Source organism: Macaca fascicularis, chromosome 15, assembly GCF_037993035.2.
Source record: "Macaca fascicularis isolate 582-1 chromosome 15, T2T-MFA8v1.1".
NCBI lineage: Eukaryota > Metazoa > Chordata > Mammalia > Primates > Cercopithecidae > Macaca > Macaca fascicularis.
In genome coordinates, this window is record NC_088389.1 from 5325793 (window position 1) to 5349399 (window position 23607).

At 55.1% G+C, this 23607-nt stretch overlaps 1 protein-coding gene across 8 annotated transcripts in view; it reads left to right on the forward strand.

Moving 5' to 3' along the window:
• BRD3 (bromodomain containing 3) overlaps positions 1-21311 on the forward strand; it is a 106397-nt gene extending 85086 nt beyond the window's left edge. For 5 of the 8 annotated variants that reach the window (XM_074016057.1, XM_074016058.1, XM_065529889.1 and 2 more), the window contains 8 exons: positions 957-1171; positions 3083-3454; positions 6116-6244; positions 9454-9645; positions 11147-11382; positions 15429-15721; positions 16910-17038; positions 18018-21311. In XM_074016057.1, the coding sequence (XP_073872158.1) occupies positions 957-1171; positions 3083-3454; positions 6116-6244; positions 9454-9645; positions 11147-11382; positions 15429-15721; positions 16910-17038; positions 18018-18133 (1682 nt within the window). In that variant the 3' untranslated portion in view covers positions 18134-21311. The remainder of the gene's footprint in view (positions 1-956; positions 1172-3082; positions 3455-6115; positions 6245-9453; positions 9646-11146; positions 11383-15428; positions 15722-16909; positions 17039-18017) is intronic. The other 3 variants (XM_074016059.1, XM_065529890.1, XM_074016060.1) reach the window with 1 other exon arrangement.
• The last annotated feature ends 2296 nt before the right edge of the window (positions 21312-23607 follow it).

Below are 23607 nucleotides of genomic sequence, written 5' to 3' on the forward strand. Positions count from 1 at the left end.
AGGGTGGGCAAGGGGCGGGGCCTCTGTGCAGCGGCCCACCGATGGATGGGCTGGGACGCGAGTCCCTTAGCCATCTGAGCTGTTTCCCGTCTGTCGTGAAGAGCTCATGGGTGCTGGGTCTTGGCTGAGTGTGGCCTGTGGGTGATGTTGGAGGGGCAGCTAGCCCAGGGATACAGAAGATATTAATGCTGGAGCTGCTTTTGAGCCCACTCTGGGGAGGAGCTCATGGTCTGGGAGGATCGCCTGTCCCTGCTCTTCACCTCCCAAATCCTGCTCCCCCTTCCAGCTCCAGCCCTGAAGTCACTTCTTCCATGACGCCTGGGGCCTGTGCCCCTCCTAGGACTTTGTCTCTTCAGCACTCATTTTATTCTCTGTGACCTGAGAGTCACTGTCACCTGCCTGGCTCCCTGGTCAAGTAAGACCGCCTCTCCTTGTTGGGGAGCACGGTGGTGATTAGTGCTGTGAGCCCTGGGATCCCACCTGGCCTGGAAACCCGGCCCGCAGGCGTGTCCAGATGGAAAGGCTGACCGAGCGGGATGGTCAGTGCCATGTGCTGTCCCGTGTTGCAGATGGGAGAAGCTGGGGGCTTAAGTACGGCCACAGCCTTGGTCACTCAGCTAGTTACTGAGGGAACCGAGTTCGGTACCAGCTTTCTGTGACTCCAGGGTGGCCCTTGACTGCCAGGCCATGGGACTGCCCTGGCTTCCTTGTTCTGCCTCCTATGGTCTGTGGCGGGGGTCTCCCCTTCATGCGGGGAGCCCTCAGCCAAGATGAGCCAGAGCAGTCCTGCCCCCAAGATGCAGGGTCGGGGGCATCTCAGCATGGAGGGCTCTTCTGGCTGGGGGTTTTGGCAGCACAGAGCTGGCCCCCATGTTCTGGCTGGAGGGGTGGCACTGGAAGCTTCTGGAAATACTAGTAGAGCCCGGCATGCCAAATGTCCCTTCCTTGTCTTGAAGGTACGCAGCAAGTGGCGGCCGTGTCCTCTGTCTCCCCAGCGACCCCCTTTCAGAGCGTGCCCCCCACTGTCTCCCAGACGCCTGTCATCGCTGCCACCCCTGTACCAACCATCACTGCAAACGTCACGTCGGTCCCAGTCCCCCCAGCTGCCGCCCCACCTCCTCCTGCCACACCCATCGTCCCTGTGGTCCCTCCTACGCCGCCTGTCGTCAAGGTGAGCACCCTGAGTCCGGACGGCTGGGGCGTCCGAGCCCAGCCAGGGTTCCTGAGGTCAGGGCAGGAGCGGCGGGCGGGGGGCTCCCGTCTTTCCCTGAGTGCCGGCTCCTGGGAGTGGCTCTCTCCGCGCCCTGGGAGGTCAGGCCGTTGTTCCTGACGCAGATGAGGAGACCTAGGCCTGGGGAGCTGAAGGTCACACAGCTGGTAAGGGAGGGCCTGGCTGAACTTGAACCCCAGCTTCTCTGGCCAGAATCCCTGGCCAAGGGCTCGGTCAAGGTGGGGAAGGTGTGGGAGAGAAGCAAAGGTTGGGGGGTCCCAGTCCTCCCCTGCTCACAGCCAGGAGTGTGGTGCCAGCTGTACCCACCTGGATGCATTGTGAGGTGCCGGCACCCAAGCCGGCCCCGCCTGTGGGCTCCACATGGGAGCATGGGGACCCGCCTATCCTGCGCCCCACTTGGCTGGGAGCTTTTCACAGTGGGCCGTGTTGGTCTCGGCAGGGAGTGGGTGCTCCCTGCAAGATTTGGGGCTAGCGAGGCCTGGTGAGTCTCCTGCTTTGGGCAGGGCCCGTGCCAGGCACTTATGTGTATTATCTTCTTCGATTTGATCCTCACAGCAACCCTCTGGGCAGACAGTATTTCCCCCATCTTACAGATGAGGAAGCGGGCGCTCAAAGGGGTTAAATGGCTCGCCCAAGGTAAAACGCCACCTCCGTTGCTTCCCCTCCCCGTGGCCTTCACTGCCTGCACTTATGGGTGGCCCCCGGCCAAGCCGCCTCCCCCAGCGGGGGCTGTTTCTGGAGCATGTCCCATTTGCCACGGCCAGATGAGTCCGTCCCTGCTCCCACCCGCCCTCTGCGGCACGCGCCTGGCGCTTGGCAGCCCGTGGGCGCCTGTCAAGTGTTGTGGATAGCCGGCTCCGGCCCCTGCCAGTCCGAGGGTGGCGGCTTGGCTGGGCAGTGACTGTGGGTGGCTCTCTAGACGGCAGGTGCCGTGGGCTGGCTCCTCTCCCGCTGGGCTAAGATTAGAAGCCGGCTGAGCTGGTCTCAGGGTGCACACTGAGCCCTGGCCCTGGAACGCTGAGGTGATGCCCATGGGTGCTGGGTGCTGAGGCCCTTGCAGGCTGCCCAGAGAGACCTGCACACCCCCAGGGGGCCTGGACATTAAACATGAGTGTCTGCCTGGTGCCTGGCTCCGCCCCCAGGACACACCCGTGGAAGGCTCTGTGGGTCGTCTCCCTCCTCTCCTTGCTTGAAATAGCCTTCAGTGGCTCCCATTGCCGCCGGGATGGAGTCCAGACTCGCCCACTCACCCCCTGAAGTCCCTTGTTCCCAGAGCTGCTGTGGCTGCTTCATGCCTCCTGGTTGGGCTGCCCCTGCCCTGTGTCCGGAATGCTCTCCTGCCTCCTCCTTGTCCCGCAAAACTTGTGTTTGTCTGCGGAGCCCCCGCTGTCAGGCCCTTGTCTGGAAGTTTCCTGCTGGTCTCTAAAAGCAGGGAGTTCCCAGGTCTCTGCAACGCCGAGGTCCCCGGGTCCTGGCCTGGGTGCTTGTTAGGTGTCTGGTGAATTGCATGCAGCACCTCACACGGCTTGGGGTGTGAGGGGCGAGCCCACCTGGGACCCCTGAGCCCTCGGGGCTAAGGGAGAGAGGGGTCTCCCCACGCCCAGGTGAGGGCGGGTTTCAGAGTTGAGCCTGAGGGAGAGTCCCAGCCTCACCACTGCCAGCTGTGTGACCTTGGGCCAGTGACATGGCCCCTGAGCCTTGGTGTCCTCTCCTGTGGGGCCGTGCATGTGGCCGCTTAGCCCGGCGCCAGGCAGGCAGACAGACAGTGCCCCAGAAACGCGGCTGCAGCGACATGCGTCTTTGGGGCGGCGGCCTGGTTTCCGGGGCTTACTGGTTATTTCACTGTCGCAGAAAAAGGGCGTGAAGCGGAAAGCAGACACAACCACTCCCACGACGTCGGCCATCACTGCCAGCCGGAGTGAGTCACCCCCGCCGTTGTCAGACCCCAAGCAGGCCAAAGTGGTGGCCCGGCGGGAGAGTGGTGGCCGCCCCATCAAGCCTCCCAAGAAGGACCTGGAGGACGGCGAGGTGCCCCAGCACGCAGGCAAGAAGGGCAAGCTGTCAGAGCACCTGCGCTACTGCGACAGCATCCTCAGGGAGATGCTGTCCAAGAAGCACGCGGCCTACGCCTGGCCCTTCTACAAGCCGGTGGACGCCGAGGCCCTGGAGCTGCACGACTACCACGACATCATCAAGCACCCGATGGACCTCAGCACTGTGAAAGTACGTGGCTGCGCGGCAGGCCCTGCTCTGCCCACGTCCTGCGGATCTGCCGTGGGTGCTAATGTCTTGTGCCGGCTGAGTGGGGGCTCTCGGGGAGCAGGGTCTCGCCTGCTGGAGAAGCGCACCCTCCGGGCTGGCCCCTGCGGCCCTGGCTGTGGCTGGCAGGGCCCAGCGAGAAAGGTGTGCCCTGCCCGTGGGTCCCGGAGTCTGTGGCTCTGTTGTTGTTTATTCCCATCAACCCCATTTGGTGATTTAATTGATTTCCTTCCCAACTCCCATTCTGTATCATCAGGTCAGGGGGCCCCTAGATCTGGGCCACTCTCACAGTTGGCTCAAGTTTTAAAGCTATACTTTGCCTCCCTCAAGCCCTGGATACAGGCGCCTCACAGCAGACCGGAGTGAGGCGGCCGGTGGGGATGGCCTGGCTTCTGTCCCTTAAGTGCCTCCAAGCCCCACCCCCTCACCAGACGGAAGCGGGCCCTGGGCGGGTGGCAGAGCTGAGACTGAGAGCCTGACCTCCCCCATGCCCGTCTTCTCGAGGCGGCAGCCTCTGCCTGGGCTCTTGTGTGCCTCGCAGCAGGTCAGAGTGAGTCTGGTCCCGGTGGGGGGTGGCGGGGCGGGTGGGGAGTGGCATTTGAGCTGCGCTGCCCCGAGGCAGGGTGAGCTCCACCAGGTCTTCCCTGAGCGCCTTTCCAAACTTCTGGCTGGCACCTGGTCTCCCTCTGGGAGAGCTCTGAGCCAGCTCCCAGGGACATGCAGGCGGTGGAGGTGTGGCCAGCCTCCTCCGCCAACTGCTGGTGGCCCTGGGAAGAGCTGCTGGGAGCCCTGTTGGGCAGTTTTTTGTTTTCATCCTGGAAAGCCAGTTGCAGTTATTCTCCACCCCCTGAACCAGGATCCCCTGATGAAAGCCTTTTCTTCCCTGGTTGACTGGATCTCAGCCGGGACAGACCTGGCTGGCTCAGGCCCCAGTGCCGGGTGCACAGTCAGGCGAAAGCGATGAGCGCGGCTGCCTGGCTTCACTGCCGTGGGTGGGGAAGCTGAGGGCCGGAGCCACGTGGCTCAGAAGCTGCCAGGAGCGTCGGCTCCAGCCTCCAGGGCCAGGGTTTGTGTGCCTGTACCACAGCACAGTAACAGGAATTTCTGGAACATCATTGGGGGTTCCAGCGTTTGTGCCAGACTGAAGCTCAGCTTAATTCCGTTTTGGTCGAAGGGTCTGATTTGCCCTTGAAACCATAATAAAGAAGCTCTAGAAAACCAGTTCACTTTAAAGTTGTGATCTGCTTTGTTCGGAGCTTCCCACCTCTGTCTGTCCTGGCGTGAGGAGAAGCCAGGTGCCGTGGCAGCACCTGCTGCCTGCGAGTGTGGCCCAGACGCCGCGGGGAAGGGGCATGAATCAGCAAGAGAGGCCTCAGGACCTGTAGATTTTACAGATGGAGCTTTTGGGGATGGTTTGCCCCGGCACATGCTAAAACAGAAAAACAAGCTTTTCTCCCAACATCAGAGGCTTTCAGGTCCCTCTGTGCTCCCGGGTTCTTTCTGCCAGCCCTTCTTTCTGGATGGGTCTCATGTCCGAGTGCACAGGGTACAGGCCGTGAATTGGCGGGCGCCCTCTGCGGGTTAGGACCCAGCCCCTCCATCTCACTGGCACCTGGGTGAATGCAGCCTGGACCCCATGGGGCGGTCGGGGTAGATTCGCCCTGCCCTGGCGTGTGTCCTCCCTCGAGGTCCCCGACAAGGTCCCTCTCCTTGAAGCTGTCCCGGGATGGGAAACCCACTCCCTCCGGCACAGTGTGACCTCTTTTTGCCCCAACTGGTGTGTTCCTAGTGGCCACCTTGGAAACATCCGTCGACGGTCCTGCCTCTGGCCGCTCCCTGGCCAAGCCACCTGCACCTCCCAGCTCTGGGGACTGACTGTGTGCCCCTCCTCACCCCTGCCACCTGGGACTGTCTGCCCAGGCCTTGGCCTCAGTTCTCCGCTTGCCAAAGCCAGGTGGGACCTGCGGTGGGTTTTGCTCTAGGGTCTCTGTGTGGCCGAGTAAACGTGGGTGGGTGTCGGCCCACACGCCCCCATTGCCTCCACTGCTGTGGGGTTCAGTAACTGCCGCTGGACACAACATGGAGTCCCTTAGGTCCAGCTAGGCCCCTGGGATACCGGGGTGCTTCTGTAAGACGCAAGCTGGCTAACAGCTACTGGCTTCCTCAAGGGAGAAATAACATTTCCTTGTGTAGACTGAGCAGGCCCCTGTCGTTGGTGGAATCTGACTTTGCCGCAGCCTCACGCCGCCCCGGGGCTGCCGATGGCATGTCGGCGTGTGAAGATTTACCCACTTTTTGTGAAGGGACGCTCTGGACAAGGAAGGGGCTAAGGGACACCCGCGGGAACCCGGGATTTCTCGTTGAGCGCCTTTTTCTTCCAACCGGGAGATCTGTCTCTGGAGTCCCAGACCCTCCCTGCCAAGCCATCGAGTCACCCTCTCATGTCCTCACTTAGAGCTTCCTTGTATGAGGTGCCGGAGAGCTGGGGTGTCCTGCTGGCCAGGCCGGTAGGCACTGTCCTGGAGCTGGCAGTGGCTCCTGCTCCGGTGTTCATCTCGTGGGGTGTGGCAGAGAGTCCTGAGGCCACAGGCCGCGCTCACTGACCCCTGTCGCTGTGTGTTGCAGAGGAAGATGGATGGCCGAGAGTATCCAGACGCACAGGGCTTTGCTGCTGATGTCCGGCTGATGTTCTCGAATTGCTACAAATACAATCCCCCAGACCACGAGGTGGTGGCCATGGCCCGGAAGCTCCAGGTAACCCGAGGTTGGGCACAGGTGGGGCGGCTCAGCTCGGCGCTGTGGGCATCCTGGCCTCGGTGTGGGGTGGGTGCCCAGGTAATTGTCCAGCTGAGGAAGGCCTCAGCCTCATTCCCTCAACACATTTTTCCCGAGTGCCAACCAGGTCCTGCCAGGCTCTGAGCTGGGTTCCAGGAGCTGCCGCTGGGGCAGGGCAGCCGGTGAGCAGGCGGGACCGCTGGGACTCCGTGGGGGTGTCGCAGCAGTGAGCCTTTCCCACCGGGGGCTGGCGCATGTACCAGGTGGGAGGGCAGATGCCCTTTCTCCTGTGGCTTCACCGACTGTAGTTTCCAGCAAGTCTCTGTGGCAAGGAGAGGCTTGGACACTAGCCTGACAGTGCAGCCGGTGGATGAATTAGATGACAGTGGCTTGTGTAGCATTTTGCTTTTCTGACAACAGAAGTAAAAGGCGGATTGGAGAAGATGCAGGAAGCAGTGGGATGTCTTAAGGGAAAACAGGAGTGTCTTGGTCTGGCTCTCAGCACAGGGACTTTGTGAACATGCACAGACCTCACAGAGATATTTGTGTTTGTGTGTGGACATTTGTGCGTGTGTGGACCTGTGTGCGTGCACGTGTGTGCGTGTGTGGACCTGTGCGCGTGCTCCTGCCTGCATGTACATTTTTCTGCCAAAGTCCAGGTCCTGCACACGTATTTTGGTGTGGGTGGATGCGCCAGAATCTATTCTTACCTTTTCTAATTGTGATCGCAGGTGGTTTGCTTTTATCAATAACAGCACCCCTATTATAAATGTTATTTAATCAAAGGACTTGATTTTGGGAGGAAAGGGGAGAATTATGGGTACGTGTTCTCTTCCAGCGTGCTTTTCCTTTTCACGGGACCCAGAATGTTGTGTAAGATGTTCACAGTCCTTGCACAGACTGTTTTGAAATCCCCGAGCAGCCCGTGGTATTATTGCGGATGACACAGGACCCATAAAAGGGGCAGAGAGAGAAACTCGTTCCCGCCCTGCGGGTCCTGCTGCCTTTCCCACCCTCCCGTGCACAGGGCCTGCCCAAGGTCCTCTCCCAGGCACTGCTGCCATTGCCACCCTCTCTCTGCACTGGGTCCTGCGGGGGATGATGGCAGAGTGGTCCTGGAGGTCCCATTACATCCAGAGGAAGCCATCAGAACCCCGGTTTTATACCGAGACCTTGCTCACTGTGTCTTGAACCCAAAAGACCTCGCAAAGCCCAGTCTTCTGGAGCCTGGTAAATGCTGGGTTGAGTTTAATGAGGGAGCTGAGCATAGAGGATGGAAACCCAGGCTTGCAGACCAAGCAGGGACGCCGGCAGCTCTGCCCCCCCACTCCTGCAACAGGTGCTGTTGGATAGACATGGTGCTCACGCCTGTAATCCCAGCACTTTGGGAGGCGGAGGTGGGAGGATCACTTGAGGCCAGGAGTTTGAGATGAGCTGTCTCTAAAACAGATTTTCAAAACGAGCCACGTGTGGTGGTGTGTCCCTAGTACCAGCTACTCAGGAGAGTGAGATGGGTGGATCACCTGAGCCCAGGCATTTAAGACTGCAGCGAGCTGTGATTGCACTGCACTCCAGCGTGGGCAACAGAGTGAGACCCTGAGGCTGATGGATTTCCATGACTGAACACTATTTAGCAATTGTACCATTTTATCAATTGAGCTGTGGGGTTAGAGCCCAACAGCAAAATGACCTGACCTGAATGACCTTCAAGATTGTCAGCCGAATGGGGGCCTGGATCGCTGCTCTGTGGGTTGGGTTGCCTCTGGGGACATCTGAGAGGAGAGCCCGGGATATGAGAGCCTGGGGTGGGCTTTTGCAGAGCTGGGTCCAGCCTGAACAGTGGAGGCACATCATGTGTGCAGACGGTGTGGATTCAGGTTTCTGGGCTTGGCAAAGAAAGCTCTCATTTCCGCGTCACTGTGCATCCCTGTCTTCACTGAGCCTGGGCGGCCCAGGGAGGGGGCGTTTGCTGAGAGGGGCTACTGAGGGCCTAGGTCCTGGTCCAAAGGCTTTCCAAAGTCAATTTTGATAGGAAGTTCGGGTGTGATGGCTCACACCTGTAATCTCAGCACCTTGGGAGGCCAGGGTGGGAGGATCACTTGAGCTCAGGGGTTCAAGACCAGCCTGGGGAAGAGAGCAGGACCCTGTCCTTACAGAAAATAAAGTAGGCTGGGCGTGGTGGCTCACACCTGTAATCCCAGCACTTTAGGAGGCCCAGACAGATCACAAGGTCAGGAGTTCGAGAATAGCCTGGCCAACATGATGAAACTCCGGCTCTACTAAAAATACAAAAAATTAGCTGGGAGTGGTGGCACACACCTGTGATCCCAGCTACTTGGGAAGCTGAGGCAGGAGAATCACTGGAAACCAGGGTGTGGAAGATGCAGTGAGCTGAGATCATGCCATTGCACTCCAGCCTAGGCAAAAGAGCAAGACTCTGTCTCGAGAGAAAAAAAAAATAGTAAAATATATATGTATATAAAATGAAATATTTATATATATATTTATATTTGAGACAGGTCTCACTCTGTCACCCAGGCTGGAGTGCAATGGCATGATTTCAGCTTGCTACAGCCTCGACCTCCTGGGTTCAAGCAATCCACCCATCACAGCCTTCCGAGCAGCTAGGATCACAGGCGTGTGCTGCCATAAGTGGCTAATTTTTATATTTTTTTGTAAATAAAATATTGATAGGACTAGACTTTGGCCTTTTGGACCAACTTTTGGAGTTAACCCTTCATGAGATGTGATGCTCCAGTCAGTTCCGGGGTGAAGAGATGGGAAGAGGTCAACACTCGGACTCCTGTGGCTGTGGAGGACCCTGTCCAAGCTCAAAGGAAGACACTCCCATTTCACAGCAGGGGCAGCCCGGAGAGCTTCGGGCCAGCAGGCTAGAAGGATGCGTGCATCTTCTAGAGAGGGCTCATGGAGTTGGTGAAGGGAGCTGTGGGCCAGCTCCTGTGTCCCCTGCTCCCAGGCCTGTCCCCAGGAATTGCCTGGGGAGGGAGCGAGGGCGAGTTGGAAGCGATCACAGCCCCCAGGCAGGCGGGACCCTGTCTCCTCCTGGCCCGACCTTTGTAACAGCTGTGTGTGCTGCCCCAGGGGCACTTCAGGAACCCTGAGGGCCCACACCAAGGGGCAGCCCCATGGGGGTCCATGTCTTCAGGGCAACCTCTGTTCTCCCGCAGGATGTGTTTGAGATGAGGTTTGCCAAGATGCCGGATGAGCCCGTGGAGGCGCCGGCACTGCCTGCCCCCGCAGCCCCCGTGGTGAGCAAGGGTGCTGAGAGCAGCCGTAGCAGCGAGGAGAGCTCTTCGGATTCAGGCAGCTCGGACTCAGAGGAGGAGCGGGCCACCAGGCTGGCAGAGCTGCAGGAGCAGGTGGGCACTGGCATACCTGGGTAGGGTTCAGGGGCTGAGGCAGGATTGCTGGCACGGCAGCCCAAGTTCTGTCCCTTTGCATGGTTCCCTCCTCTGCCCTGTGTCCCACAGCAGCCGCCGCAGTGCTTCCTCGTAAAGGTACTCAGAGTGCCCTCCCCAGGTCTGTTCTGGCGTGGCGCGAGCCTAACCCACAGCACACGTGGGTGGCTGCGCTGACTCCTGGCTGGGATGTTTCTGGAGACCTGGCGGGCCTCAGGTGGGAGCTCAGTGGTCATGTGTGGTTATGTGTGCCTTGCTCTGCTTGAGAAAGGCCTGTGAGGCACTTGCAGAGGCCGCAGTAGTGCCTGGGCTCCAAGCAGTCACTTGCAGTGGGGTGGGGTGCGGGCTCCAGGGTCCTGAGGGCCCTGCCGTGCAGCTGCCCAGCCCCAGCCCAGCCCAGCCCCAGCCCAGCTGCCAGGCTGTGCTTCCTCCCCCTTCTCTGCCTCGCTTTCCTCGTTTGCAGTATGGGACAGATGTCGCCCCCTCTGAGCTGTCTCGAGGTCGAATTGAGAAAGATGTGAATTGTTTCCCCAAACCTCCGGCAGCCAGCCAGGTGCATGATTTCTGGGGCCCCAGATTGAGAGAAAATAGAGCAGGGCTGTCGAGTCAGGAGGGGAACAGCATGAATCAGGGCTGCAAGGACAGCGATGGCCCTGCAGACCCCAGAGTTGGGTCGGACATTTGATTTTGAAGTGGCAAGGACACACAGCGGGGCAGACGTCTGTGAGGTGGCAGCTCCTCCACCCACCCACTGTCTTCCTTGCACAGACCACCCAAAGGCAGGGACAGGCTGTGTCCTCACCTGGGCAGTGCCTCTCCTCTCCCATGGTGTGGCTCCAGTGGAGAGGGCGAGGTGCTTGGCACACTGCCAGCTGCAGGGCGGCCCCGGATGAATGCTGGCTGCTGGCAGTGGTTTGTTTTAACCCCGGAGACCTGCGTGTTATCAAATGGCTTCCCAGAAGTTACTGATGAAAATCTCCTTTGTGCAGGCATTTAAACTTCTAGAGAGTCCTTCCTCATCTAAACAGTGGTGATAAAAATGTTAGCTGCCCACCTAATGTAGATGACGGGTTCATGGCTGCAGCAAACCACTGTGACACGTGTATACCTATGTAACAGACCTGCATGTTCTGCACATGTATCCCAGAACTTAAAGTATAATAGTTTTTTTTAAAAGTTAGCTGCCCTTAGCTGCCCTGTTGTGCCGCCTGTGCAGTGCTGAACCTGTGGCCAGGCATCTCTTCCCCACTGCAGGTGAGGAAGCCAAGGCGGAGAGGGCTCATGACTCACTAGGGGTCACGGGAGTGAGGGGCAGAGCAGGGCCCGGGTGCTCCTGGTTCACCTCCGTGCCCAGCGGAGGCAGCTCCGACATCGCCCCAAGCCCCCTCCCATCCAGGGCCCCAGGCAGCCCCAGTGGTGTGGGCTGTGCCCGACGCCTGCTCAGCTGCCCGCTCTTTTCCAGCTGAAGGCCGTGCACGAGCAGCTGGCCGCCCTGTCTCAGGCCCCCGTAAACAAACCAAAGAAGAAGAAGGAGAAGAAGGAGAAGGAGAAGAAGAAGAAGGATAAGGAGAAGGAGAAGGAGAAGCACAAGGTGAAGGCCGAGGAAGAGAAGAAGGCCAAGGTGGCTCCGCCTGCCAAGCAGGCCCAGCAGAAGAAGGCTCCTGCCAAGAAGGCCAACAGCACGACCGTGGCCGGCAGGTGGGCTCCAGACCTGCTCAGGCTGCAAGAGCCCGGCGCTCAGTGTGCTATGGGGGCTCACGTAGCAGCAGTGCTGGGATTGGGGGCTTTGTGCCTTGGCCACCTGGAAACCAGGGTGATGAGGGCGTGGAGACTGAGGACCTGATGAGACCTATGCTAGGAGGTCCGGGGGCTCAGGTGGTGCTGCTCAGCTGTCTGCAGGGCAGGCCTGGATTCTGGGCATGGAAGTGCTGCCACGGCCTGGTCTCCACATCTTGAAGCTTTTGGGATGTTTTCCTGGTCTGGGCCAAGGATCTTGACTTGGGGGAGTTGAATGCCCCATTTTGGGCTTGCCCATAGGCAGGGAGCAGGGGTGGTGGAATCGTGCACAGCTGCATTCAGCCTCCTTGAGCCCGTGCTGTGGCTGGACACCACCCTGAAGAGTGTCTGCTGGGGACACGCAGGGGCCACAAAGCAATATGAGCTAGTAGGGAAGGAGCTCAGGCCCAGGATTCCTCTGCCAGCCAGGTAGAAGGGAGGCTTCCCGGGGCGGGAGGCAACAGCTGTGTGGGAGCAAGCTTGGTAGCCGAGGGCTGGGGAGGGAGTTCCAACAACAGGGAACAGTGGGTACAAAGCCGCAGAGGCAGCAGGACGTGTTCCTTTTGGGAATGAGGGCAAATTTGGCACCACTGAAAAAAAACAAGTTGGGAAAAGAGGTGAGTTGAGGCTGCTGAGATCGGCCGGCTTCGTTTGAGGTGTTCACGCTTCCTTTCCAAGCAGATGAAGGGGAGTTAGGATTTAAGCTCAGCATGGTCGGATCCTTGCCGCTATGGAGAAGAGCTTAGTGGGAATCTGGAATGGAAGACAGGATACCTACCCCTTCGGAGGTTATCGTGGTTGTGCAGGCAAGATAAATTGGTGTGGCTCTGGAGGTAGAATAATTTGGGAGGCGGCATGGCCAGGTCCTGGTGCTTGGAGGGGAGAGGAGAGGAGCCTGGGGGTCCTGGGTTTGCGCTTGGACGGCTGGGTCAGCCATTGATGGAGACAGTGAGTGGAATGGTCGGGGTAGGTCTTTCCTTCCCTTCTTTTCTCCCTCCCTCCCTCTTTCCTTTTTGGAGGGGGATGCAAAAATCCATTTTTCTTATACAGGTTGAGTATCCTTTATCTAAAATAAGGGTGTTTCTAGAATAAAAAGTGCTTCAGATTTTGGATTTTTTCAGATTGTGGAATTTTTGCATTATACTCCCCATTGAGCATCTCAAATCTGAAGCATCTCGAATCTGAAAATCTGAAATGCTCCAGTGAGCATTTCCTTTGAGCGTCACGTTAAGATTCAGACAGTTTCAGATTTTGGAGCATTTTGGATTTTTGGTTTTGGGATACCTAGCCTGTACTATCTTGGTCTGGTCTTAGTATCATTATAATGCTGGCCTGAAAAATGAGTTGGGGCCAGGTGTGGTGGCTCCCACCTGTAATCCCAGCACTTTGGGAGGCCAAGGCAGGAGGATCACTTGAGCTCAGGAGTTTGAGACCAGCATGAGCAACACAGTGGGACTCTTATCTCTTTAAAAAAAAAAAAAAAGTCTTGGGATATAATATTTGAGTGATTAGAGGCAATTAAAAAATGATTTAAGGCCGAGTGCAGTGGCTCACACCTGTAATCCCAGAAATTTGGGAGGCTGAGGCAGGCGGATCAGCTGAGGTCAGGAGTTCGAGACTAGCATGGCCGACATGGTAAAACCCTGTCTCTACTAAAAATAGAAAAAATTAGCCAGGCACAGTGGTGGGCGCCTGTAATCCCAGCTACTCGGGAGGCTGAGATAGGAGAATCGCTTGAACCCAGGAGGCAGAGGTTGCAGTGAGCTAAGATTATGCCACTGCACTCTAACCTGGGCGACAGAGTGAGACTTGGCCTCAGAAAAAAAAAAAAAAAAAGATTTGAAAAGTGTTGCCCCTTTTCGCTGGAGTAAATTTATAGAATTGATATTAATACTTGAATGTTTGGTGGGATTCACTAGCAAAACCATCTGAGCCTGGAGTTGTGATTGTTGGAAAGTTTTTAATCATGAATTCAATTATTTTAATAGGTATAGACTTATTAGATTATCAGTTTCTTCTTGAGTGAGTTTTAGAGGTTTATGCCTTTGAAGGCATGAATCCATTCCGCTCAGATTGTCAAACTTACGGACGTAAGTTTATTGGTTAGTATTTCTCTATTATCCTTTTATTGTCTGTAGGACCTGTAGTGGTGTGTCTTTTTCATTCCTGATATTGGTAGTTTGTGTCTTTTTTCTTGGTGAATCTGGATAGAGACTTACCAATTTTATTGATCTTTCAAAGAAACATAATTAGATTTCACTGATTTTTTAAAAAATGTTTTTACTGGCCGGGCGCGGTGGCTCACGCCTGTAATCCCAGCACTTTGGGAGGCCGAGGCGGGCGGATCACAAGGTCAGGAGATCGAGACCACGGTGAAACCCCGTCTCTACTAAAAATACAAAAAATTAGCCGGGCGCGGTGGCGGGCGCCTGTAGTCCCAGCTACTCAGGAGGCTGAGGCAGGAGAATGGCGTAAACCCAGGAGGTGGAGCTTGCAGTGAGCCGAGATCGCGCCACTGCACTCCAGCCTGGGCGACAAACTGAGACTCCGTCTCAAAAAACAAAAAAACAAACAAACAAACAAAAAAAATGTTTTTACTTTTATTTCTCATCTTCACTGTTTCCTTTTGCTTAGACTTGGCTTCTTTTTACAAGGTAGAAGATTAGATTACTGACTTGAAACCTTTTTTTTTATTTTTTATTTAAAAATTTTTTTTGAGAAGGGGTCTCACTCTGTTGCCCAGGCTGGAGTGCAGTGGCACGATCTCAGCTCATGCAACCTCTGCCTCCCGGGTTCAAGTGATTCTCCTGCCTCAGCATCCCAAGTAGCTGGGATTACAGGTGCCCGCCACCATGGCTGGCTCATTTTTGCTTTCTTAGTAAGGACAGGGTTTTGCCATGTTGGCCAGGCTGGTCTCAAACTCCTGACCTCAGGTGATCCACCCGCCTCGGCCTCCCAAAGTGCTGGGATTACAGGCGTGAGCCACCATGCCTGTCCCTGCATTGTCCTTTTTTCCTGAAAATATTCCTTTTTCTGAAGTCTACTTTGTCTGAAATTAATATAGCCACCCCAGCTTTCTTTTGACTAATGTTTGCATAGTATATATTTTTCCTCACTTTTTTCTTTTTAACCTACCTAGAACATTATATTTAAAGTGGCATTTGTGTAGACACTAGTAAGTTGGGTCTCGTTTTTTAATCCAACCTGAGTATCTCTTCCTTTTAGTTGGTGTGTTTAGACCATTTATATTTCTTTCTTTCTTTTCTTTTTCTTTTCTTTTTTTTTTTTGAGACAGAGTCTTGCTCTGTCCAGGCTAGAGTGCAGTGGCAAGATCTTGGCTCACTGCAGCCTCTGCCTCCCTGGTTCAAGCAATTCTCCTGCCTCAGCCTCCCATGTAGCTGGGATTACAGGCGTGTGCCACCTCTCCTGGCTAATTTTTTGTATTTTTAGTAGAGACCAGGTTTCACCCTGTTAGCCAAGATGGTCTCAATCTACTGACCTCGTGATCCGCCCGCCTCAGCCTCCCAAAGGACTGGGATTACAGGCGTGAGCCACCATACCGGGCCTTAGACAGTTTATATTTCACGTAATTATTGATATACTTGGATTTTGGTGTATCATTTTATTATTTTCTTTTTCCTCTGTGTTTTTTGTTCCTGTGTTCCCCCTTTTTTGCCTTCTTTTGGATTACCTGAATACGGAGATCATTTCTTGACCTGTGGAGTTTGAGATGCCTATGGGGTGTGGAGAGGAACTAACCTCTGTAATTGTTTTCTGGCCAAGGTCTGGAAACCCGGCAGCTGGGAGCAACTTTTCTGACCTTGGATTTTCTGCCTTGGGGCACCACTTTGGGAAGAAAGCTTAGTCCCAGAGAACAGCCTGCTGTTGGGAGGAAGGGGTGTGTGCAGTGGGCTCCCAGGGCAGGTAGACAGAGACTCAACGCCACGTTGCTCTGTCTTCTGCCCCAGACAGCTGAAGAAAGGCAGCAAGCAGGCATCTGCCTCCTACGACTCGGAGGAAGAGGAGGAAGGCCTGCCCATGAGCTACGATGAAAAGCGCCAGCTTAGCCTGGACATCAACCGGCTGCCCGGGGAGAAGCTGGGCCGGGTGGTACACATCATCCAGTCTCGGGAGCCCTCGCTCAGGGACTCCAACCCCGACGAGATAGAAATTGACTTTGAGACTCTGAAACCCACCACTTTGCGGGAACTGGAGAGATATGTCAAGTCTTGTTTACAGAAAAAGCAAAGGAAACCGTTCTGTAAGTTGCCTGGGTGGAGCATGGTGCTCGAATCTCCTCTTCCCTCCTTGGCCTGCCCCTCCTGTCACTCCTCACAGACCCTGTGCAGCGAGCGTGGGCACAGGGCTGTCACACTGTCTTGGCTCCTTGGTCCCACCACAGATGCCCTGAGGATATCTGTGCTCAGCCAGGGCCAGTGGGCTTGGGGCTGAACCCAGGCCTGAGCCCCACCCAGCCAGAGCCCTCTTGCCCTGTTGTCGGGGACATGGGCAGCACTGCGTGCCTTGGCCTTAACCTTGTCCAGGGAACGCGCGACCCTGGGGCTGGACTTCGGCCCCAAACCCCATTCATTCAGGGCCCAGTTAGGGTCCTCACTGCATGCCTTCCTGAGGTTCCCTCCATTTGGGGCCTTGGCTGCAGGTGACCTCTCATGGTCCCTTGCAGGACAGACCGGCTTCTCTTATAACAGGGACACCCTGCCTTTGACTGGAGTCACAAGTCCAGAGGCCTCACAGGACGGACCGTGGGGCACCGGCCCAGGCTTCCCTGAAGTCAGTGGCAGGAACAAATCACTGCTGGGGTCTGCAGGTCTGGCAGAGTAGGAGGGAGGGCAGACCTGAGGTGGCCCTTGTGGCAGCCCCCACAGGCTGTCAAGTGAGTGCAGGGCTCACTTGAACTTGCATGTGGCCTCTTGGGTGTGCATGGGCCTCGCTCGCTCTCAGAGCAAGTCTCCTTTTCCTGGCTGGAATATCTGTGTGGTCATGGTGTGTCTGACCCACAGCAGGTCACCGGGTCGACTTGGGGGGAGTGACTCAGGAGCGTCAGGCAGTGGAGAGCAGCGGCCCTGGTAAGGCAGGTCCATGAATCAGAGGCTCTGGCCCTGCACATGAGGGACACTGGCCAAACCACATTCTGCCTGTGCACCTGCTGGCACCATAGGAATGGCCTCTGTCACCTTAGGATCCAGGCTTTGCACACTCTGAGGGCTCAGCAGATGCGGGTGGTGGTGGGTCTGTCTCAACCCAGTCATTTCTGCCACTTAAAGCCCTGGTGACAGCTGTGTCTCTGTCAGCTCCCAGACCCATGAAAGCTGGGCAGCTGGTGTGGATGCCAGTGTGCAGGGCTGGGGCCTTGGCCACCTGGATGCAGCCCTGGCTCCTGCCCCATCGGTCCCCTCTGCAGTCTGAGTGCCCATTTGTTCCCCGACAGCAGCAAGCGGGAAGAAACAGGCAGCCAAGTCGAAAGAGGAGCTAGCTCAGGAAAAGAAGAAGGAGCTGGAAAAGCGTCTGCAGGACGTCAGCGGGCAGCTGAGCAGCAGCAAGAAACCCGCCCGGAAAGGTACCGCCTGCGCCGCCATGCCACCTCTCTTTGGTGGGGGTTGGGGGCTGTCAGCAATAGGGGTTTGAGCATCAAGCAGGCCCACCTCTGAGTGTGGCTCACCTGATGAGCTCCATGTTCTTAGATGAGCTCTTGAGCTCCTGAAACCGCGATTTCCTTGTCTGTCACTCGGGGGTCACACCCCAACCCTGCAGGGAGGTGTGCAATGTGGGGGGTGTGTGGATACACCCCATTCCAGGGCACCATAGACAGAGGACCCCCCAGGAGAGGGCTCTTGTGGGGCTCGACCGGGCAGCCCAGCCCCTAGGCAGTGAGCTTTCTGACTGTTCCCTGGCAGTGGCAGCAGTTCACAGCAGGCTGAGGTAGCAGAGGTGGAGGCCCAGCCCCATGCCCTGCGCATTGCCAGGTCTTGTGTTCAGGGGAGCCAGCATTTGAGCCCTTGCCTCCGTTTTTGGACACTGTTAGAGCACGCATCTCTTTCCCTGGCTTCCAGGACACATACGGGGGACAGTATGGTCCTGTCTGGACTGGAGCATGTTCTAGCTGGGGGCCATGGCCTTGCGACATGGTTTGCCCAGTGTCGAGACAGGGCCCATGACCCTGCCCACTGAAGGGGTCTGTCTCCTGTAGTCACTCTTGGGATGCCCCAGGCAGACTAAGCGCTCCAGAAACGCCAGCAGCTGGTGTTCCTGTCGTTGCTGCTGGTGGCCATGTGACTGGCGGATATTTTTGATGGGCAGCCTTTCTCGCATCCATCGTTTCCTGTTAGTAGTCTGTATTCAGTTTTTCTGTCTCAAGTATATTCAGATAGTCTTGTTGACCTGATTAATTTCAGTAAATATTGATCAAACGACTGGGCCAGGAAATGGGTGGATCGTGGCATGCGGTGTGGTGGTGTCACACTGGCATGGACGACGTGCCGCCAAGCAGGTCAAGGAGCGGGTGTGCAGAGCGCATCTCCCTGTCCATGTCTCCACAGAGAAACCCGGCTCAGCACCCTCAGGGGGCCCGTCCAGGCTCAGCAGCAGCAGCTCCTCCGAGTCTGGGAGCAGCAGCTCCAGCGGGTCCAGCTCCGACAGCAGCGACTCAGAGTGAACTGGCTTCGGACAGAACAGGACAAATGGATGTCGCACACGCCGAGACTCTGCCGTGCCCCTCTGTGGTTCATAGACTACTTTCGTTCCATGGTGTGCAGGTCTGCTTCTTAATTCAGTGTTATGATATCTTCCAGTTTTTGCTTTCATAGGTCAGAGGTCTATCTTGTGTGTGCGTTAGACTTGATGAGAAGGTGTGAACTCTGCAGAAAGTCTCTTCTTCATCACTGAATTCAGTCACTTGGAGATGACAACTTCACATGCTAACCTGATGACCCCAGAAAACTGTGTGAGATTCGTACCGAAGAACCTGGTGGAATCCCTTTGCTTAGACCCAACCTGGTCGACAGCTCGAGAAAGCATTTTTTCCAAGGAAATGTCTCGGCCATGGGTACTGTATTTGAAAGCTGTTTCGTCCTTGTCATGTGGGCCCTGAGCTCTGACCCTCGTGTCTGACGCGGCCACCTCTTTCTGGAGGGGCTGAGGACAGATGTGCCTGTTTGTGGGGACCAGGCTGGGCCTAAGCGAAGGGTTGTCACAGCCCCAGCCCGGAGTGTGGAGCCCTTGTGGGGGTCGGGTGGGATGTGCGTTCTCCGATCGTGGTGATGTCAGGAGCTCCTCGGAGGGAACAGAGCGGCTGTGTGTGCAGCCTGCAGGTTTCCATACACTGAAGCTTTTACCTCAACTTTAAAAAAAAAAAGAAGAAAAGATTTAAAAAAAAAAAAAAAGGAGACTTTTTTTGTAAGGTTCGGCAATTTTCTACGGAAGTCCAGCCCGCTGTGAGTCCCCGCCTGGCTAGCGCCGCCCCTGCTGCTGCTGCTGCTGCGCCCTTGGGAACCACTTCCCAAGCTTTTGTGTATATAAATAGTTATTTATTAACATCATTGGTCATTTTTTAAAAAAAAAAAAATAAGAAAAAACCGCAGAAGAAATGCATTCACACAATCGCAGAGATGCAGGCCTTGTCAGTGGTGTGCCGGGCCCGGGTCCTGTCTGGCGGCGGCCTGTCGTCTCCAGGTGCTAACTCCTGCCACCGCGCGGTGCTCACCCACATCTGTGTTCACGCGCTCGCCCCTGGGTTCGCTGGGTTTTTTGGGTTTTTTCTTTGTGGTTTTTTTTTTTTTTTGTATGAAACTTGGAGGCTTACAGGTATAGACAGCTTTCAGCTACAGCACATTCTAATTTTTTATTTTGTTTAGTTCTTTTGTATTCACTTCTGGTCTCTTTAAGACTGTTTTAAAAGAAATCGATTTAGGGAACCCCAGTTATATAATATAAACTTTGTAATCTGAGAGAAAAAATGTATAGTAAATCTAAGTCTTGATTTTTAACTTTCTATTGTAAAAAATAATAATATACAGAGTTTAATAGAAGGTTATGTTTTGGTTTTGTTTTCCCAGAGGCTGCCATATGGCCTTTGAGTGCGGGGATGCCCCACACTGGCCCACCAATGAGCATGGCGGCTTCGGCCAGGAATGCCAGGGTTAGCTTCCCGGGCTCGTGGGTGGGCATGCCTGCCTCATGCCAGCCTACAGAGGCCTGGCCAGGCCCTCCCCAGCCTGTCTGCCCTCCTCAGGGGTAGAGGAGTCTCCGGGCCCCAGGAGGATTCCCTCCCAGAGACTTGCACGGTGCTCCCTGCTCACGCGTTGTCACAGTTAGCCCGGAAATGACTGAAACTAGGCATTCTCCCGGACCTGGGCGTGGGGGAGCCTCCAGGCAGACGCTGGCTATGGAGCCGTGGTGTCATCTGTCCTGTATGGTGGCCAGTGCTTTCTGCCAGCACTTCTGGATGGATAGAGGGACTATCATTAATATCCTAATACATGGTGATTTAAAAAAAACAACAACATAAAATTGATTCAGAGTCCACTGGCCCTTACAGATGTAGGTACACCCTTACTGGAGAGGGGGCTCTGATGAGGAAATGCTGGTCAGTTACTACTTTTTAAATTGCTGGTAAGTCTGACACTTGGTGAGTTTTCAGCCAGTTTGTTAAACTTTTAATTAAGTTTTGTTTATAATAAAAATATAAATGGATTTGAAAGTTTCCATTTTTTAAAGTTACCCTTGTTTTTCAAAGGTATTTTCTCAACAGATTGTTAATGGACTATTTAAACCGAATTTAAGGAATTCACACACGACAGTGGACAGGTCTTCATGCAGGCTGGTTGGTAACGTGCTGCCAGCACAGGGCTGGGTGATGCGCACACCTTAAGCTGGGGGTGCCTAGGGATGGGGGGCGCTCCTTGAAATGTCCCTCCAGCCACAGGGCAGTGAGGCACGTGCCGCCTGTGTGAGCTGTCGGGAGCAGCCGGCTGTGGGGCAGCGCAGCAGGAGCGTCGTGGGGCCATTCCTTCTCGGCTGGTTCTCTGTGATGGTGGCGTTGGCTCGCCTCTGCTCCTTTCATCTAGAAAGAAGCCACTGACCCTGACGGCCCACCCGAGGGTACACTGAGCAGCCGCATTGGTGCTGTCACTTTTTTAAGGCTTTCTGTCCAGACTTCAACACTGGTTTCTTTTCAGAGTTTCGAAGGATTGATGACTTCCTCAGCGCCCTCGCCGGCAGGCTGAGGGTGACAGTCACGTCCACGTCTTCTGTATTAGAAGGCTGCGGTGATTCAATTAGATTGTCCCGCTGCTGAGACCTGTAGGGCAGCTTCTAACATGCTTTTTTCAAGGGGAGAGGAGCAGTGACAAGTCGTGTGTCGGAATTGGATTTGAGAATGCTCTGAGTGACCCCTGGAGGCCAAGGGGGCAGGCTTCGGGCGTGAACTGAACTCCAGACCCCTCTTTGTGTTGGGCGGTGTCATCTTGCTTACAAACTGTAAGACACATTTTCTTTGGTGTTTGTTTTTGTTGTTGTTGTTTTGCAGCACTCACGCCTCTGACAGTCTTTTGGGAAAGAGTAACACCTACATACAGAATTGGTCACATCCAGAGTAGCGCCGTTTCTTAACACTGGCATAAGGCCTCCGGGAGGGTTTTCCTTTTTATAGTTAAAGTGTTACTTTTCTGTATGATGTGCATGCAAGTTTACCGTAACTTTTCTTAAACTTTTTAGTGCCGTTTCTAGTATATTCCTGTAAATGTCAGTTACTGAAAATGAGTCCAATGTAAGTAGTTTAGCTTGTTTATTGCAATGCTGGCCTCAACACAACAGAATAAAAATGGTAGAAAGTACTCTTTGATGTTTCTGGTAATCATGGACCCTTCTCCTGGGGCATTTGTTTTGTTTTCATAATAAAAAGCAAAAAAAAAAAAAAAAAAAAAAAAAAAGGACTGTTATTTTGCATTTTCCTGTGCTTTGTGTGGGGGCTCCCAGCCTCTCTCCTGGAGCCTAGAAATGTCTGGAAGCACCTGGTCTGGAACAGCCTTCACTGGTCCACAGTGAGGGTGCTGAGCTCCCCACACTTGACATCCTGTAACTCTTGGCAAAAACACCCAAAGCATCCAAAAGGGGCCCCCCAAAACCATTTAAAGGCAGAATGCAGTGGCTCGTGCCTGTGATCTCAGCACTTTGGGAGGCCGAGGCAGGAGGATGGCCTGAGGCTAGGAGTTTGAGGCTGCAGTAAAGCCGTGATTGCATCACTGCACTCCAGCCTGGACCACATCTCCCAAAAAAATAATAACCAAACCATTAAGTAGCCCTTGTCCTGTGCCCTGGCAGGATGAAGGGAGCATCATTTCTGGCCTCACTAGGAAGCTACGATCCCCTTTACTGACAGTTCATTGGTTCCCTGGAACAAGCTGCCCTCTTCGAGACGGCCAGGTTCTGTGCTCTTCTAGTCGACCTGGCCACTTGTCCCCTCCCTCTGCACCTCAGTCCATCCTGAAGTGGCTTCCTGTGATGCGCTCAGTCCTAAGGGACATGCAAATAAAATCCCAAAAGCAGATTTTCATAGGTTTAACTGCCAGACTGCAGAGGCTGGCGTGCAGCACGGCTCACTGAAGAATGACAGCTCTGGAACTAGGCCTGGAGGAGACATTCCAGGGGAGAAGATTCTGGCTGGGCCCACGTCTAGGCCTGAGGACCTGTCCAACTCGACCCCAGATGGAGTCAGGGGGCACGGTGTCACTCTTGGCCAGATTGTGACCCTTATCCAGACCAGCCTCCTTGAGGATGGACATGGGGCCTTGTCCGCCCCAGGCAGATGGTGTCTTCCTGCAGCCTAAGCAGCTTAGTGCCAGCTGGCTTGTGCATGGCCCACATGCCCTGACCCCTGCAGAGACTGGCCCTTGAGCACACATCCTCCCAGCGCTGCACATGACCTCAGATCCCATTCTGCGTGTCAGCGCTGCCTCCTATGCTTGGCATCAACCCCGCCACAACCCATCCTCGGGGGAGTCTGTGGTGCGGTGAGAAGGTGGCCCACAGGCATTCCAGATTTGCCTCTGGAGTTTGCTTTCTTCCCAGGCAGGACTTAAACTGAAGAACTAAAAAGATGTAGACAAACCCTACCTAGTGGATGTGTAGTGCTTCCTTGGCAGGCCCGCCTTGCTGTGGGTGTGTCAGCTAGCGGGGCAGGTCCTCCAGCCCCATGCTTACTCACTCTGCAGCTCCATTCTGCAATCCTGGAAGTCTGACTTCAAACCTCCTAGCCGCAGGCTGCAAACAAGCCAGGAATCTCTCAGAAAGGACCCAGGCAGTGCAGGAGGCTGCTGCCGACCAGGCCTCTGGCAGGACGTTTGGGGAATGCACTTTGACCCAGCAGTTCCACTTCTAGGATGTTTGCGAATGAACTTGCACAGCTGCAAAGAGAAGCACGAACCGAGTACAGGCACATTCAGAACATGCTGTTTGCACAGATGACAACTTCGACGCTGTCACTGCCCATCTGTGGACTCACGGGAGAGCTGCGAGTCAGAGGTTAAAAGCATGAAGTGGGCCGGGTGCGGTGGCTCACACCTGTAATCCCAGTACTTTGGGAGGCCGAGGCAGGCATATCACCTGAGATTGGGAGGTTGAAACCAGCCTGGCCAACATGGTGAAACCCTGTCTCTACTAAAAATACAAAAATTAGCTGGGCGTGGTGGCAGGCACCTGTAATTCCAGCTACTCAGGAGGCTGAGGCAGGAGAATCACCTGAACCCAGGAGGCAGAGGTTGCAGTGAGCTGAGATTGCACCATTGCACTCCAGCCTGGGCAACACAGTGACTCTGTCTCAAAAAAACAAACAAAAAAGCATGAAGTGAATGCCCAGTCTGTACAGTTGGGCAAGAAAGAAAATGGCAGACACAAGAGGCATGGTACAGGAGGACGCCGTCAGAATCACGTGACCGTGTACGCACACTGAGGAGCTACGGGACACGCCCCCAGCTGCCAGCCAGCTTCTCCCCAGGGAGAGCACTTTTGCTTTGCTTTATGCCTTTCTGTATTGCAGTTTTTAGCAATCAATTAGATATTACTGCTATAAAAAATGGGAAGCCAAGTAGCATATTACGAACAAGGATAAAAATAACGTGAGGAAGGGGAGCA